The sequence below is a fragment of the Tyto alba genome, unplaced genomic scaffold, assembly GCF_018691265.1.
Source record: "Tyto alba isolate M040663 unplaced genomic scaffold, T.alba_DEE_v4.0 Super-Scaffold_46, whole genome shotgun sequence".
In the NCBI taxonomy this organism is placed as follows: domain Eukaryota; kingdom Metazoa; phylum Chordata; class Aves; order Strigiformes; family Tytonidae; genus Tyto; species Tyto alba.
This window is the reverse complement of record NW_024881322.1, coordinates 2,904,754-2,921,237: the sequence shown is the minus strand read 5'-3', so window position 1 is coordinate 2,921,237 and position 16,484 is coordinate 2,904,754. Positions and strand designations below refer to the sequence as shown.

At 44.9% G+C, this 16,484-nt stretch overlaps 1 protein-coding gene across 1 annotated transcript in view; it reads right to left on the bottom strand.

Moving 5' to 3' along the window:
- Window positions 1-415: 415 nt before the first annotated feature.
- Window positions 416-16,484, bottom strand: part of TGFBR2 (transforming growth factor beta receptor 2) — a 59,849-nt gene continuing 43,780 nt past the window's right edge. The window contains exons 5-7 of the mRNA XM_042806458.1: window positions 13,334-13,475; window positions 5,355-5,482; window positions 416-1,905 (exon numbers count right to left, since the gene is read on the bottom strand). Coding sequence (XP_042662392.1) covers window positions 1,726-1,905; window positions 5,355-5,482; window positions 13,334-13,475 — 450 coding nt within the window. The 3' untranslated portion in view covers window positions 416-1,725. The remainder of the gene's footprint in view (window positions 1,906-5,354; window positions 5,483-13,333; window positions 13,476-16,484) is intronic.

Here is a 16,484-nt window from a genome sequence, read left to right as displayed (position 1 = left end):
TTCGGTTAAAATGGAGAGAAAAAAAAAAAAAAAAAAAAAGCAGATACAAAACCACATTTGTCACTGTAAATCTTAACTCCTATTTGAATAAGCACGATTCCTATTGACTCACATGGCAATGTCTTAGAGAGAAATATCGATGTTTATCTGTCAAAGGTGTTTAATAAATTGCACCAGATACATCTGTACAGGACTGGTTTGTGCTGGCTGAATTTCTAATTTCCAAGGCCTGCTTACATGCCGTGGGTAACAAAAAAGTGGAAAAATCACTGCAAAACTGAAGACAAAATTGTTAGCACTTATTAAACGCATTGCTGTCGTTTATATAGGCCCAATGTGATGTCAACTGTCTTAAGCATTTTGGAGAACTGAAAGAATGTAAGCAATGACTGAAGGGTCCTTTTGGAATAAATCATCTTTTGTTTGTTTTTTGTTGGTTTTTTTTTCTGTTAATTGCTGACTTGCTGAGGGCAGCCCTATATGTAAGCAATGCTGAGGGCAGGATATGCCATTCACCTAATGCTACAGAGCTTTCCACCACTTCCAAGGTCCTTTTGCAAAAATAAAAGCAACAGCTGTTGTCTCTTATTTTTCCCTAGAAAGCATGGAACAGAGTCAGACTGTGGTGTGTCAAGCAATTAGACATGCTGTACGATGAAAAAAAAAAAAAAAAATGTTTGTTCTTACAGCAACACAATCAAGATAAAAGGAAGGAAAAAAGAAAAGCACTGCCTGCACTCAGAATGCACAGCAAATTTAAAACTTCTGCTTGGATTATTGCTGGTCCCGTATTGTTCTGTATGGTCTGGGGGTGGGGATGGGAAGAGGAGAAAACTCATCCTTGCTGACATTTTGCAACCTGCTTGCCAGCAGCATGAATTCAAAGCAATAAACGTATAACATTAATGACCTCTGTATCAAAACACACGTGTGGGAGGGACCAAACCTCCTCACACTCCCATTCTGGGACACTGTGGGGACGCTGGGGTTTTAAGGTGAGAGGGCAAAGGCATCCCTGAACCTTCCAAAGTGTGCTGCAGACGGGACCACGTAGCTACGACTGCAAAGCTGAATCGTCCTGTCTGCTGTGAGGCTGCTCCTGCAACAGCTGGTTACAGCACAGGCTTTGAAAGCCACCTTCTCATTGCATATTATTCTTACCTTTTCGGCAGAGCACTCAGTGCACAGCTGTTGGTGTCGTGCTATGCCAGTCTCCCCAGGCTCCTTCCCTAACGGGGCGGGGTCTCTAATGAGCCGGTAATTTCCTGGAAGCACTTTTTTTTTTTTTTTTTTTTTTCCACTCTTTTTGTCAGAGCATGGCTGTTTATAGATATATAGATAGATATATATATATACACACACACATTTTATATATATATGTATATATATATATATAAAAATAGCAATTTCATAGTTATATACAGGCATTAATAAAGTGCATAATGTTATTGGCTATTTAAAAATCTCATTTCCTGAGGAAGTGCTAACATACCTAGCTCCTCCTATGACATGATGCTGGCAGCCAATGCTAGGGTATGACACCTACTCCCCGGCTTTTAATTCCCCACAAATACATCTCCCTGTCCAGAGCCAGAGCCTAAAGGGAGTAGCGACAGCCTCAGTCCTCCAGGAAGCAAGTCAAGGCACCGATCGAGACTTCTTCCTTTGCCAAGGTGAACGTGTCTAGGAGCGACTTCTCTCCGTTTTGGAGCTCTCCGGCGCGCGCTACTTGGCGGTGGTCACGGAGCCGTCCTCGGGGATCTTCTCCTCCGAGCAGCTTCTGCCCGAGAGCTTGTCGTGGTGCTTGAGCTCGCTGAAGCGCTCGGCGACGCACTGCGCCGTGAGCCGGGCCTCGGGGTCGTGGTCCCAGCACTCAATCAGAGTTTCGCACACCATCTGGATGCCCTGCAGGGAGAGCAGAGAGCAGCCGTGACGGGGCCGGCCACCGCCACAGCCCGTGTGCGAGAGTCGCCTTAGGGCCCTCGGAAGCTCGGGGGGGATTTTTCACCCGTGTCCTGGAGGTGCTTTATGGGCTCTGCTCTCTGTCACGGGGGCACGCTTTTCTTTTTTTTTTTTTTTTTTTATTTAAAAAAAAAGAAAACCTACTACAATATTTTCTGCACTTCGATTGGTACTGTCATTTCTGGACATATGTTCTGATGCTCTATAAGAAGAAAAATGGTGCTTTGGAGTTGTGCTATGGAATCAAGTAGGGTTTTCTTTTAAAAAATAGGACCAGAATTCTTGGACAACCTGACTTCCCACTCAACCCATGCTTTTGCATGCCTGAATTCTGTCTGGGTTTTTTGAACAAAATTCTGATTGCCAGCAATATCAGACCCTGCATCAGCCCTTTATGAATTCCTTGCAGACTATCTAGACCTATGTGCAAATACGGGCCACAGTCCACAAACACTTAAACACATCACTCACAGATGCAACTATTTAACCTTCATTTCAGTGCTGATGCATATGTTTACAGGAGCAAAAAACAGTTGCATCTCTGTAATGCATTTTATAAACATGAGGTATTTGCCAGGAAATTGTGTGCTTGGCTTTATGACACTAAAAGCCCATTAAGTAGGATTTATCTTAAACTTCTTACTTAAAAAAATAGCATTTCACAACACTGCATTAATTGCATAATTTACCTAATTGGTGATGGTGACTGATGTCAATGTTAATAGCAAAACGTTATTGTCTGTATACAAATAACATTAGTTTTCTGCTGGCATTGAAATTACAAGCACTAAATTAAATTAAATATTAAACATTAACTCGAAATCAATAGTGCAACAAATCTCATTATGGGGGGGTGGGGGGGATTGTAATATGTAAATCCATCCCAGAATTTTATCACGATGAATAATGAGTTCATTACAAAAACACAACTGCAGAGGAAGGAAATGAATATGGAAGAGCCATTACAGTAAGAGCAACTTCTATGGAGTTCAAAGCAGCATCTCAGCTGCCGCAAACTGTCACAGCCCCGTGGAAGCCGATGCATCACTGCATTTTAGATAGCGCAATGTGAAACGCTGAAGGGATACAAATGAAGGGCATTAAATCCACCTTCATTAAGTGTCTTGTGAGGGTGTTAGCAGGCATCCGTTTCCTGCCTCAGACTCTTGGCTGAGCCCTGCCCGAGCCCGCTGTGCCCGTCCCAGTGACACGCCAGGGCAGGCGCGTGGTCCTCCCAGTCAGCGGGCTGCCCCAGGACGGGGGGGCAGCCTGAGGTCTGGGGGATTTACATGGGGGAGAAACCTCTGAGACCAACTGCGGGGCACCTAGGTCCAAATCTGCAGTCTTTTTACTTGCTACGTAAACCCAGAGGTGACGAAATATCTCACAGCCCTACTCCCGCCCCACGCTCCGTGGGTCTGCCCCCCGTGGCCCAGCACCAGGGGGGCCCGAGCCCAGCGCTCCCCTGCCCGGGCGCCCTGGGCACGCTGGCACACCTCCACCCCGGCCCGTGCCTCAAACCAGCTCCTGGACACCCCTTTCCCAGGCATAACCGCCGGTGCTCCCCGTTTCTACCGGCGCGTCACGCAGCGCCCTGTCCCCAACGCAGACAAAGTCTCTGGGCCACCTAGCCCTGCCCCAGGCCCGCTTTTAGTGCCGACGACTTCTGCTTTATAGGGGCTTTCGTCACCTTCTATTACGTGGACATCATCTGACTCTCCTCAAATGCAGAAGAGGAACATCTGCTCACCATGCCTGCCTTTGCATTAGCATAAGCAGTATCTTTCATATCCAGCAACAGATTGGTACTAAGTTAGATTTCCTTTTGCTCTTGAGAAAACCGTGATTGTCCTCAAGTTTGCTGACCACAGATCTTCCTGTTGTTCTTTTGTTGCCCTAATCAGTTCTCTACCCTTCTTTACATTTTTTTTTTTTACACGAGACCATGTCTTTTGAATATCCCAAGAAATGTTCTCACGTTGTTCCTCATTTTAAGCATTTTCTACTATTGAGGTTTTATCTCCCAAATGATCTTGCTCAGGATTCTTTTCTGCTTTGTTAATTGGGCTCTTCTAAACTACCCCATATGTATTAGCAGTTTGGACTTCATTTTGGCTTTGTGGAAAACAACTGCGCTCAACTAATGGTCCTTTTTACCAGCTCGCCCATAATTTTTATAAAATTTCTACAACCGGTTCTTTTTTTTTATAAAGATCAGCATTAGTATAATCTCTCCTTCCCAGCTCAATTTGTCATTTAGAAGATGGCTGTATCTATGGCTCCCAGAAACATCAAGGGCTTTCTCGTACTTGTAACATCAGACATCCAGATGTCCCTCAAAATACAGCTCTCTTCCTCAGTTAAAGAACCTTTCTTCAGTAACCTTACTCATTACAGTTGACCACATAAGGAGCAAGTCCCTGTGGTCCAGGAAGGGGCTGGATTTTGTCAGAGTCATTAGGTGTGTTGTTCTGGGTTGGAAAGATGATTGGTTTTGGCCCCTCACTTGGCCTTTCCTAAGTAGGTGTTCAACTGGGATTTTCAACTGGAATGAAAAAGGGGCTGTTAGATTTCTCTGATGGAAATCCTAGCTGATCTTGGTTGCCTGGGCTTTTATAAACATTTATGATGCTTTCCTTTTGTCTGTAAGGACTACTCAACATACTCCATTGACAAGTGGAACGACCAAGACTCACTTCTTCTCTGATATGATTCTCACTTACCTCTACTGATCAAACTGCTTGGACCAAAGGTGAAGTACTGCATGCCTTTGGCTTGTCCCCGTTTAGTTTCACCTACTGAGAAATCTACTGTTGCCTTGGAAGCGCAACGATGGGATCCATGAATGGGGAAAGCTGACAGAGCGCTCCATGACACGCAAGGGAAACGGGCTGCTAATGCACAACCTGAATAAAACCAGACTGGCTTGCTGAAGACTCATTTCCTATTTTCTTAAACTTGTCAACAGCTGGGATACAGCTATGACTTGTCTCCACGATAAAGTACTGAGATTTGTTTTCTTTGGTGAAGGGGCCCATGTGTGAAGTTGTTCTCTTTGACCTCTCAGAGCCAGCACACAGCGTGCTTTAAGGCCCTAATTATTCTGCGGCCGTCTGGGTGACTGTCGGATCTCAGGTTTCCATCCTTTTTGGTTTGATCACTTTTAGATTACGCTGGCGGGCAGCAGGAATCCCAGGGCTTTGGGGTAGGCACAGTGCAGAGCACTCTGGTGTCTGAGCCACGGCAGCACCCGTGTCACCGTGCGACAGAGCTCTAATCCGTGCAAAAGAGAGGTCCAGCCTGTTGGGCAGGACACCGGCTCAAGGCTCAGGCTTCAGGCAGCAGCAAAATGCACAAGGCAGCTCCCCGCTGCTCACACACGGTGTTCTTACCTGATGGTTAAGCCAGGAGCTGGGGATCTCAGGTCGACCTCTGTCTCTTAGGACGTTGTCCTTCATGCTTTCCACGCAGGGGTGTTCTCGCACTTTAGAGCCAAACGGGGGCTCGTACTCTTTCACTTCTGCCAAGAGAATAAGCAAACACGAGGGTATTCAGCTGGGCTGCGCTGGTGCCAAGCGTGAAGGGAGCTGACTGTTCTCTGGAGGAGTAGGAGCTACTGATTAGCTGCTCAGCGCCACTGTTCTGCTTGACCAGCTCCAAACAAAGCAAAGCCAGTTGGCATTTTCAAAAATGTTTCAAATGTGTTTCTCCCACACACCCCATCCCTCCCCTTCTCTTTCCTAGCCAACTCAACAATTTTCATTTAGACCCTTTGGTACATAATCATATTAGCAACAGTCAGAGCAGCACAGTAGCCTATAATGGTTTGCGAGCCTTTGAATCTGTGCTGAGGCAAAACACACAGGAGCTTCAAGGTGGTTTTGCTTAAGCCAGGCTTGCAAGAACTGGTCTCCCTTAGGTCCCCTGGAGTCACACACACTTACCGGGTGAAATATAAACTGAAATCTACCTAGGTCATGACAGATGTTAATGTGCCAGATTGCTAGGAGGAAAAAGTTGCTTGAAAAGGACAAAGATACGGTCAGAAGCAGTGCTGGAAGCTACCATGCTGTCCTTGTTTATTACTGAGCCACTTTCCTTTGTGGAAAGTAGTAGTCCGCTCTTATTTTAGGCCTCTTTCCCAAAATGGGTCAGTTTTGGCCCATGATGCAGGGGGCACAGCTTCCTGAAGGGGCTGCTGCCATTCTAGTTTTTGTTTGCACGCTGCATATTTTCTTTGCTTTTCTTTGGAGAGAGAAAGGAAGAAGCAGACATATGGGACCTTTGGAGAAAACTCAAGAAATTTCTGAGAGCGGAAATATTATAGTAGATGCTGACACAGTGTAGAAAATGCTGTGGTTTCTTTGGGAACAGATGGAGACTTTACTCACAGGCCTAATGACTTGCTAGTATTAGATAAAGATTTATGAAGTTGGCCTGTTCTGCTGCCTCTTACTTCTTTCTAGGAATTAATTGAGGGCAAGAAAAACTGAAGTGTAATCTACAAGACAGTCTGTGGAATGCATGTAAGTGCCCAGAAGATGTGTGAAGAGGGATTAACGAGACGGGAGACACAGTACTATCGTGTAATGTTACAACCAAAGTTCAAATGCAGTGTCCAGTGATGCTCACTCCTCCCAGGGGTTAAAAAGAAGCTCTGAGAAGGGTGACAACAATGATTAAAGGACCAGAAAAAATGGGAAGAACCTCTAAAGCTTGGCTTTGTTTCCTTCAGAGAGAAAGGTAAGAGGTCATAACGTAAAATACTGAAAATAACTAATGACCAAGATAACACAGATCAGATCCTTCTGTCGTGTCTCATGATAAAAACAAGGTAGTATTGAACATAACTAAAAGGTGGAATTTTCTCCAAAACCTTAAGAGTCGGGCTGTAGATCTCATTTACACGTGATGGCCACGAGATGAAGACTTTATCAGGCTACAGAAAAATGATGTGGAATGCTTAAAAACAATAGCCAAGTTGCAATAACAAGTATTTTGGAAGGGATATTAAACCTTGTGCTTCAAATGTGCAGTGTTTAGAGATCCAGCTGCCAATAACTGTGTGTGCAGGGCAGCAATTACCCCACAGATGCCTCCTGCAGAGCTCTCCTTCCTTCTCCTGAACCATCTGGTGCTGGCCACTGTCCACACAACGCTCTGGAGTGTGGCTACAGTCCCCAAACACAACTCCAATCTTCTCATGTGTAAATCACTTTCTTTAAGACTCAAGGGCCGAAGTCTGCTTTGCTTTCTTTCCTCTACAAGAAGGCATACCAGTTTCACCCACATTAATCTGAATTAGAGATTATTCAGCCAAAGCAAGTTTACAAGACTTTAGCCCTAGATGTTAATTGCCATCTTGCTGGTCAGACCTGGGTTACTATGCAGCGGATGCACAATGATTACAAAGCAGATACCTCTACTTTCAAAGCTAACCAAAATATTAAAGTTTGCTGGGAAAATTTAAAAAGCATGACCACAATGGCCATCTCCTACACCATCTCCACCAGTCATGGTTCGATTGTGGTAGTGGTCATGGATACCAGCCAAGGCTCTGAGATCTTCTTGCAGTATGCTGAGTCAGAGGAGTCCGAAAGTCCAGCAAAGAGAAGTTGGTGCTGCCCTGCTCCCTCTTGCTGAGCTTAATCTGAAGGCCATTCAGGTTCCTGAGATGGTTCAAGTGGGGGAAGGGAAAGCCTTCCTGGGGAATTGATACAGCTGTAATACACCTTCCTTGTTGGAGAAATTCTTTCTATGCTGTGAGCATTCCTATTCCAAACAGAAAGGCTGAGTAGGTTTTCCACATTCGGGTTTTTTTGTTGTGGTTTGTTTGTTTCTTTCTTTGTTTGTATGTTTTTTTTTTTTTGTTGTTGGTTTTTTTTTGTTTTTTTTTGTTTTTTTTTAATATGGCAAAGAAAGAGAAATTGAGGCCAGATGCCAATTCTCTCTAATGACTTTGCAGTAATACAGTTGTGCCTTCCCTCAGTTTGAAGCATTTTCTTGCTATTTATTACCTTGCTTCTCTTTCCCTTAGAAAGAAGAGCCCACTGAATCGTCTTGCAGTAAATCATCCTTATGCTGTGGAATCTTGGGTGTCAGACACTTTTTGCAGTAATAGCTGGGGTTATTCATGGATCATGTTGACGTGCTGCGGTAGATGTAACAGATGTCAATTTGAGGTAGGTGAAGATGGTTGTGCCTAGCTGCTTGTGCACAGCTGTATACAGATGCAGAATCTATTTTTCATGCCTTATATGTTTCTTTTGATTGTTTTTAGGCCAGTCAGGCACTAAAAATGACAACTGGCTGAAGTACCATAAATACCTCAGGTACTGTGAACCACAGCACCTTTAGTGTTCAGGAATGACTTTGTTCCTGCAACTTTAACCTCCAGCATTTGATCTTTATGGTTGTGAGCTACCTTGGACTAATGATCGCTGTACCTCTGGTTTCCTTTGACACTGGCCTGGCCATAACTCTCAGAAAGGCTGGGACTGGATTTTTAGTCCCAAACAGGAACATTACTGAAAATCTGTTATGCCTGATGGATGCTTTGGAAAATTTGGCCGTGGGCTCCTCATGAAAAATGCACCTCACTCGCGTGCTCTTTTTCTACTCTAAGCTCTTTGCAGTGAAATTCTCTTCCTTTGGGTCAGAACAGCACACCCGCAAACCCTGTCGTCACTCCCTCATGTGATCTGTCTTCTTGATTTCTGTGGGACAACTTCATATGCTGGGAGGTGAAGGCTTATTTGTAGAATCAGAGCAGGAGTGAGGTGAAAGAAGGCCAGCGAAAATCAACGGTGAAACACAGTCCACAGCAGTGGTCTTCTGTTCAGGAACTTTTAGGTCCTTTTGAAATGTCGCTCCCTTTAGGGTTTGCAAGGGGAGATCCACAGAAGGGATAAATCAAATGAAGGTGGAACTGCTGTGGTGGCCCATGGGTGTGTAAGAGTGCAGATTGTGTCTTCATGCTAGAGAAAGTTGGGTGGTGGATCTACTTAGCTGTTGCACAAGGGGGTGATAATGCATAAAGCAGAGGCTCAAAAGGCACTTCGTGGCTAAGTTTAAGGAGCTGTCAATCACCCACTTCATATTTTCCCTAGGTTTCCTTGTTCTAATCCTTCAGAATAAGGATGCTAGGGGGAAAGGGGGAGGCTGTGCTGGGATAGGTGAAGCCACTGCGCAGTTTCCCTTGCACAGACATCTTCGAAGTGACTTCACATCTGCTGATCAAAGACACAGCCACCCTCCCCAAGCTTTGGGAGTACTTGAGCTCTGCCATCAGTGTACGGTCATAGGCTGCTTAGCCACTGTGTGCTGGATCCTGGGGCGGGAAAGTGGAGGAACGCAGAGCACCTCAGCGCCCAGCACGCCGTGTAGTGCAGCGATCTTATCTACTGCTACCCGGGCTTGCTGAAGGACAGCACTTGATACCTTACGTGTAGCACTGTGGTGACAGAGAATTTCCAGGACATGAGTTACTGTCACAGGGTGATGCTGCACTGTGTGGACGTACCAGCTCGGGGTTATACGCCGTCACAGGCCAGCACAGTGCAGACCTGCCCTAACTGGGCTCTGCTCCACTGCAGGAGAGGTTTAAATCAGGCCCCAGCTGCAGTCACCTCAGGGCCCGATGTGCAGGCACAGCCCTGCTGTACAAGGCTATCAAACGGCTCCCTGCCACCAGAAACTGTCACCTCTCCACATCAGTGCAATGAAAGCTGAGCATTTCATGAGGTACGCGAGGGCACAAATGTTTAGTTACCAAACTGTGGCTCTTGGCTGACTCTTTCCTAGTAAGCATAAGATTAATCACTGATTTTATTCACATTAAACAAAGCTCTGGTAAAGCAAGGCTGCCATTTCAAACAAAGCCAGTCACCACTCCAGGCAGTACAATACCGCATGAGCAACGTCTCCGTTTTCTGAGGGGTTTCTCTTCTCCCTCTTCACCAGCCCCATATACCCCAAAGTTCCCCTTCCCCTCCTTCTCCCCTGCCACCCCCAACAGTCCCCCACCCATAGCAGCTCCGATACAAACCAGATGGTTTTCTTTTCTTTCTAGGAGGCTGTCAGAGAAATTACACTTGCCTCCGTCGCCAAAGCTGTGTCGCTCTGAAAGCAAGTGGTTGAGATGAAAATTATATTTCTTGCAACGCGCAGCATCTGGCGCGCAGCTGTTGCACTGAATGAAATACCAAGTTAACGGCAGCGTGGAGCAGTTGAAGTTCTCCCCAAAGTAGTATTGCTGAGTTTCTAAATATGCCTCTTGAATTATACTCTAGTGAAAAATCAGTCAAACTCGATCTTTGCCTCTGTCTCCCTTTCCCTCGTGCCCCATTTCTGCTTCTCCATATTTAGCACAACAAAGTAACAATGAACAGCATGGCCTTTCTCGAAAGCCGGTCCCCACCTGCTTATTTACTACGGCAGCTTCACAGTATGGATTATGCTGCTGGGTATTTTTGTTTAAACGTCTGCTGACTGAAAAGGCCTGGCATAGTGTGGAGGCTGTGTTTGACAAAGCTGCTGTAGTGAAAGGACCTGCCTCCGTTGCCTCCCACACTCACTGAACACCTGCACGCTGACAAATGAATCCTAAGAGTCCCTTTTGTAAAAGAAGTAAGTCACTGTACCTTTACGTGGCTGAATGGCAATTAGCCCCCCCCTCCCCATGCTTCCCTTCCTAATTAAAGTTGCTAATGCACTGCATCAGCTTAGGCTGCCACTCCTGCCCTCTAAACTGCCACAGGTTTCTCTAGCTGACACCACAATCAACCCTGCCCTGGGAAGACGGTGCCTACATCTTTTAGGTTCCTTTGGAAAGTCTGGCTGCAATCACGTCAGCCTACTCCAGCGTATACAGGAGGTCATTCCTCTCAGTTTAGGAAGAAAAGAGGGGCTTGCGTGAGTGGAGGCAGCTCCTCGGGAAGGATGCGAGGAGAGGAGAGAGTCTCACGAGTGACAGATGGAGAGAGAAAGCAGAGAGGGAGTTGCAGCCATGAATCACTGTAAGGGTATTTCACCAGCTGGTTGCAAAGATAGCCAGACTGCACGAACCAGGGGAAAATCTAAGAAGGAAATGAGAGCAACTGTGCAATGCTTCGGCAGCTCAGTACCAGTGACAAGTTAAGGGAGCTACATCCTGGAGCTGTATTTAACTGCTCTGGGTGAAAACATTAAGCCCAAATTCCACTCCCCCCACAGATCTGCCCAAGTACTCCTGTGGTTTTGCTGGGGACTTCAGCTCCTGGAAAGATGACTGAAATAGGGAAACAAAATTAATGAACTGTGTTTCTGGAGATGAGGATGACTGAGGGGTGAAATGAATAGGGAAAATCAGGATGAGTGCGGGGGTTAGGCTCCACCTTGAAAGCAAAGAGAATGCTGGGACAGAGAAATCTTTCCGTTTCCTGAAATGACTTCAGCTCTTCTTCTCAAGGTTATAATGGGTCATTCTCTTTTAGCTAAACACACTGGTGATCTTCCTTCCTTATGAAACTCCCTTTATATCCTCTTTTAGGCAGTTGCCTTCTGAGAACAGCAGCAATAAGGTTTGTTCTTGCCACAATCTCCATTTCACCTTACTCAGCAAATATGAACAGGAAGGGACTCAGGCATCAGTGAAGATAAAAGACTCCACAGTGAACAGCTCATATTTATATTAATAAGGTGAGTTTCTAAATGCGAGAAACAGAGACAGCTCAAGAGACAGGTCAAAGATCCTTTTTTCTCGGGTTTTAACTCTCCTTGGCCACATTTACAAAGTGCTAATGAAAGGCTGAGGTTGTGCCAATGCATTTAGAAATAGGCATGACCACGGCAGTTAACTGTGGATAGGTTTGCCTTGGAATATGCCATACTAAGGTTCAGTGCCTGAAGCACCAAATGGTTTTTCCCTGAAATGTTTGACTAGAAAAGAATTTTTTTTTTCATGCTTTTATGCTAGCACTAGCTGTTTGCACACATACTTGCTTTGTAGCTTTCCTGGCAGGGTGCAAACAGGGCAAATCCGTTACCCACAGTCCAGCCCACCCAGCAAGATTAAATGCTGGCCAGACATCGGAGGAGGCTGAGGTGGAGGAATTCCTCCTGCCTGCACATGGACCCCGTGATGCAGCCTCACAGCTGCTGTGCAGGGTGGCTTCAGAGACCTCCGTGGTCACCCCTGTGGCATCCCACGGGTGTTAGTAGAGAAACAAGGAGCAGCTATGCACATCTTCCCGGGGGACATTGGTTTCCCTCCTGTACACTATGTGCCCCATACTGTAGTGCTCTAGCCTGCAAGATTGTCCTGTCTCTGTGGCAGCCCTTTGAGATGCAACCGTGCCAAGTCCGATGAAAAAGGAGCCTCTCTGGTTTTGGAAGAAGGATAACAAATCGTATAACATAGTCGTATATCTACTACAATATCTACACGAGTGGTACCTTTTACAGCCCCACTCCTCAGACTGCCTGTGAGAGCCCTGGACTATGCAGCAGTTTTTGTTTGAATGTTAGACAATACCAGCAGACTGAAGAATTTTATATGTAACTCAGTCTCATTTTACTCCCTGAAGTAAGGTGAAAATCTTCTAACATGGCAATATGTAATGCAGATATCTCAACAGCAACTTTTCTGATTTTTAGCACATACCAGTGCTGCACACTGGGAATTCTGGGGCAGCTTTAGGCAAAGCAGAACTGGAGATTTTATTTCAGTGAACAAACTCTGAATATGAACAAGCACAGCAGCTCATCCTGAGGCTGTTCTAATAGTCGGTTCCAATCATTTTTATTTTGTTACTGCATTTCATACAACAAACATCCCCTGATTTCTCATATGGATGTTCTCTTGCAACATCATAAAAAATGATGAGAAGCAGCTGGGGATCTTAGGAGAGCAGGAGGGTTTCTGTGTCACTATGATGGCTCTTACTGAAACGATCAATTAGTAAATCTGACACTTAACTGGCCCTCATTAGGTTTCAGAACTAACATTCCATGAAAGTAAATGGGAGGCAGTTATCACTTCTTGGTCTTAATATTTCAAATTGTCTTATGTTTCAAATCATTTTGGGTGAGATCAACCAGACTGAGTGAATCTGTGACTATTCAGGATGTTATAGGAAAAAACAGACATTAATTATCTTTGACAGTGGCCTACCTAACAGCATATTTATCCTCACAGCAACGGAGAACCAATTTTCTGGTGCTCTCAGGTGCTTGCCCTTCAAGCCTGCTCATGCACGTGTGTATCTCATACTACAGAAGGCCTGTTAATTTACTGCATCCAGGTACACCAGAACAAGTGGTGAGAATTAAAACCAAACAGCCACAAGAGCACGTCTGTCCAAACATAATTTTGAGAGAGAGGAAAACTTACCTCCGACACCGTTACAGCGAGATGTCATTTCCCAGAGGACCAGAGCCATGGAGTACACATCTGTTTGTTTGAAGGACTCCACGTTCTCCAGGTTCATCCTGGACTCGAGAACCTCAGGGGCCATGTACCTTGCTGTCCCAACCTACGGGAGAGGAGATCGAGCAGAGCAGAGCTCAGGAGCTGCAATTGTAATTCATGGTTTGGATTCTGCTGTGATTTAACTTCAGCTTTCACAGAAACGGTGCCAAAATTCAGGCCATACTTGGCACAGGGTGTATTTTCTGCTGCCAGGGGAATCAGGCATTGTCCTGGCTACCAACTTGCTTGCACCTCCCTTGGTAAAGACAAAAATAAGAAGCCCTTTTTAGTTCCTTAAGCAAATAATTTTGACACTAACAAGCTTTCTCACCCTTTGGCTGTTCACAGATAAACTCTGCCCTTTGGGCCTGGAGCAATTGCCGCTGACTGAGTGTCTTTCAAAGGAGCAAGAAACACATTGTATTCTTTTGCACTGCATATTACAGCGTTAGCTGTTTCTTTTCATGGGAGGCTTAAAAGGAAAGTGGTAAATGCAGGCCTGGCAAAAGAAAGCAAACACACAAATACTGAATGCAGAAGTGCACATCTGAATCGAAACCAAAAATTGGCCCCTTTGTTTGAAAAGCTGTTCTCATAAACTTTATTCATACTGAGCAATTTTCAGCAATGATTTTAGCAGCTTTGCTGAGACCTAGATTACGAGCTTGCATTACAGACGGCAAAGTTTAAATGTCTGTTTTTATCACAAGAAAGGATTTAAGGAAGAATTTTTGGATCACTCGACAGTTGCTCTCAAATGACAAACTCTTCACAGGGTAGGTATAAAAAATTTATCCCCCCCCTTGAAAAACCGCAAATATAATAAGTCTTTGATCAGGGAAAGACAGTTTCAAATTGGAGACTGGATAATCACAGAGATGAACAAGCACAAGTGGGTGATGCAGTAGGACCTGTGATTCAAATGAGCTATTTGTAGGCTGCACTACAGCAATCACTCCAGAGCCCAGCAGCAAGCAGGACGGCATATGATCATTTCGGTTACTGGGTCTGCAATTGCAGGCAGCCACCTAGTAAATGTACAGTCCTTGAGAGAGCCCTATGACATCCATTTTACAAGCTTCTGTAAACACGTCTTATCACCCCAGGCTCAGGGCAAATGGGAAGAAGTTCCACAAAAAGTGCAATGCACCGTAAGAAAACAGCAGGAAAGATCAAGGACGTAGCTTTGTCATCGGACCCTGCAACAGCAGAGAATTTCTGCATCAGAAAAATCCAGATGGTTGTAGGACCAAAGACTTTATAAACAGAGGACAGAAAAAAACCTGCACAATCAGTCCCAAAGTTAAATTTCCTATTATATAGACTCTGTGATGAATTTAAGGCCAAGCATGTGAGCAACAGCCACATATTGAACAGGTACTTGGGACAACCGTGTCTCAGCACCACTGAGTTCACCAGCATCTCGCTCTCCTACAGAACATAAATGTACATGAACGAACAGCCTCTCTGCAGCAGAGGCTGTTCCCACTTCCCATCCATTCCCCAACACACAACTTCTTCCCCAAGCAGATCCCATCCAAAGCTTAAGAAGTGTTACCTGTACACTATGGCCCACGGCCCCACAGCCCCAAATCCTGATGACTTTAACAAGAGTTAATGGTGCCTAAATACAGATTCTTAACATTGTCACAAAGTGCTATTCTGGTCTGGCATTTTGCACCTTCTTTGCAGCAGTGAAAATTATTCTGCAGCTTTGATCGACAATGATCAAATCCTGTAACTAAAAAGTACAGTGGGAAATGCAGAGAAAATTTAAAATAATTTGAAGAATGGTATCAAGTCAATTCCATTTCCATCCTGCTTAGGATTTACCATGTGTTCCACTCTGCTTGTGTCCTTTTATCTGCATTAAGATTGTTAGGTGTTTGGGTCAAAGATGCTTTTCTTGTATCTCATGGAAACCTGAGTCCTGAGTCTCAAAGGTGTTTTAGGTATCTGAACTCCAGCAATTCCAAGTTGGTTGCCCTTCTGGAGTCTGGGTACACTTTTTCTTTGCTAAAACGAGGATGCTTTTAGTTCTTGCTTCTCTAAAACTTCTACTGAGGGACCATCTCTGTTCCTGTGGTACGTTATAATTTTTGTGACTTTTGGATTATTTTATTGGAGACCTTACATTTCTTTCAAGCTTTTGGAGGCTGTTGTGTACCCTGAAGTATATCAGTCAGAGGAACAGTAGATATCCCTCTTTAACTGATTAGGGAGATCACCTGTTACAAGGCTGCTGAGGTGAGGAACTGGTGGCCTTGCAGGCACCTACCAGTCCTTTGAACATGATGGGACAAAGATCCAGATTTATGTACTCACATTAAATACTGTCTGCAAATATTAACCATCGTGGGTGGTCAAACTGAAATGACTGCAAAGACTCTAATGGGGAAAAAATGGCTTTCCTGATTCCTGGTACTGTATGGTCAGTAATGACTACATTTGCATGATATGGAAGGTAGTTGGTAAGATGACTTTCTAACCCCAACTTGCCTTGAATATTACTGTCTCAGGCTAACAGGAAAAATTCTTGAATTAAAATTTGAGTCAACTCCATTATATACTTTTCAAAAATTGGACCTCCTGGTGGAAAGCGTTTGAGTCAGAGTGTGAAGTTTAGAAATGATGCATAAAGCAAATCCTGGTACAAGACTCCTTTAGAAAAAGCTACAGCACTAGAGTTGGCATGTTGGGGAATTTAAGTGGGTAGTGGTTGGTTGTGTACCCAGAAGAATCAAGGTGGAGGCTGAAGTTGAGCAACTTCACACGGTCATACTCCTTCTCACAGAGAAGAATGACACTAGCTGGGTCACCCTTAAACAGATTCACTGGAGCTAAACAAAAAAAAAAAAAAAAACAAACAGTGGACCTCAACACCAGTGCCCAGGACCAACACCAGTAACCTGCTCTGGGCAGCACTGTAATTTGTTGTCAGTGTTGGTGTGGACTGTGGAAGTGGCACCATCAAACCTGTCCTCCTCCTTCCAATGTCTGTGAGGAATGCCACAGAAATCAGCTTTAAGCAAAGTGTCCGTGGGGGGTGAGTTTCAGAGCCCCTGCCTTACAG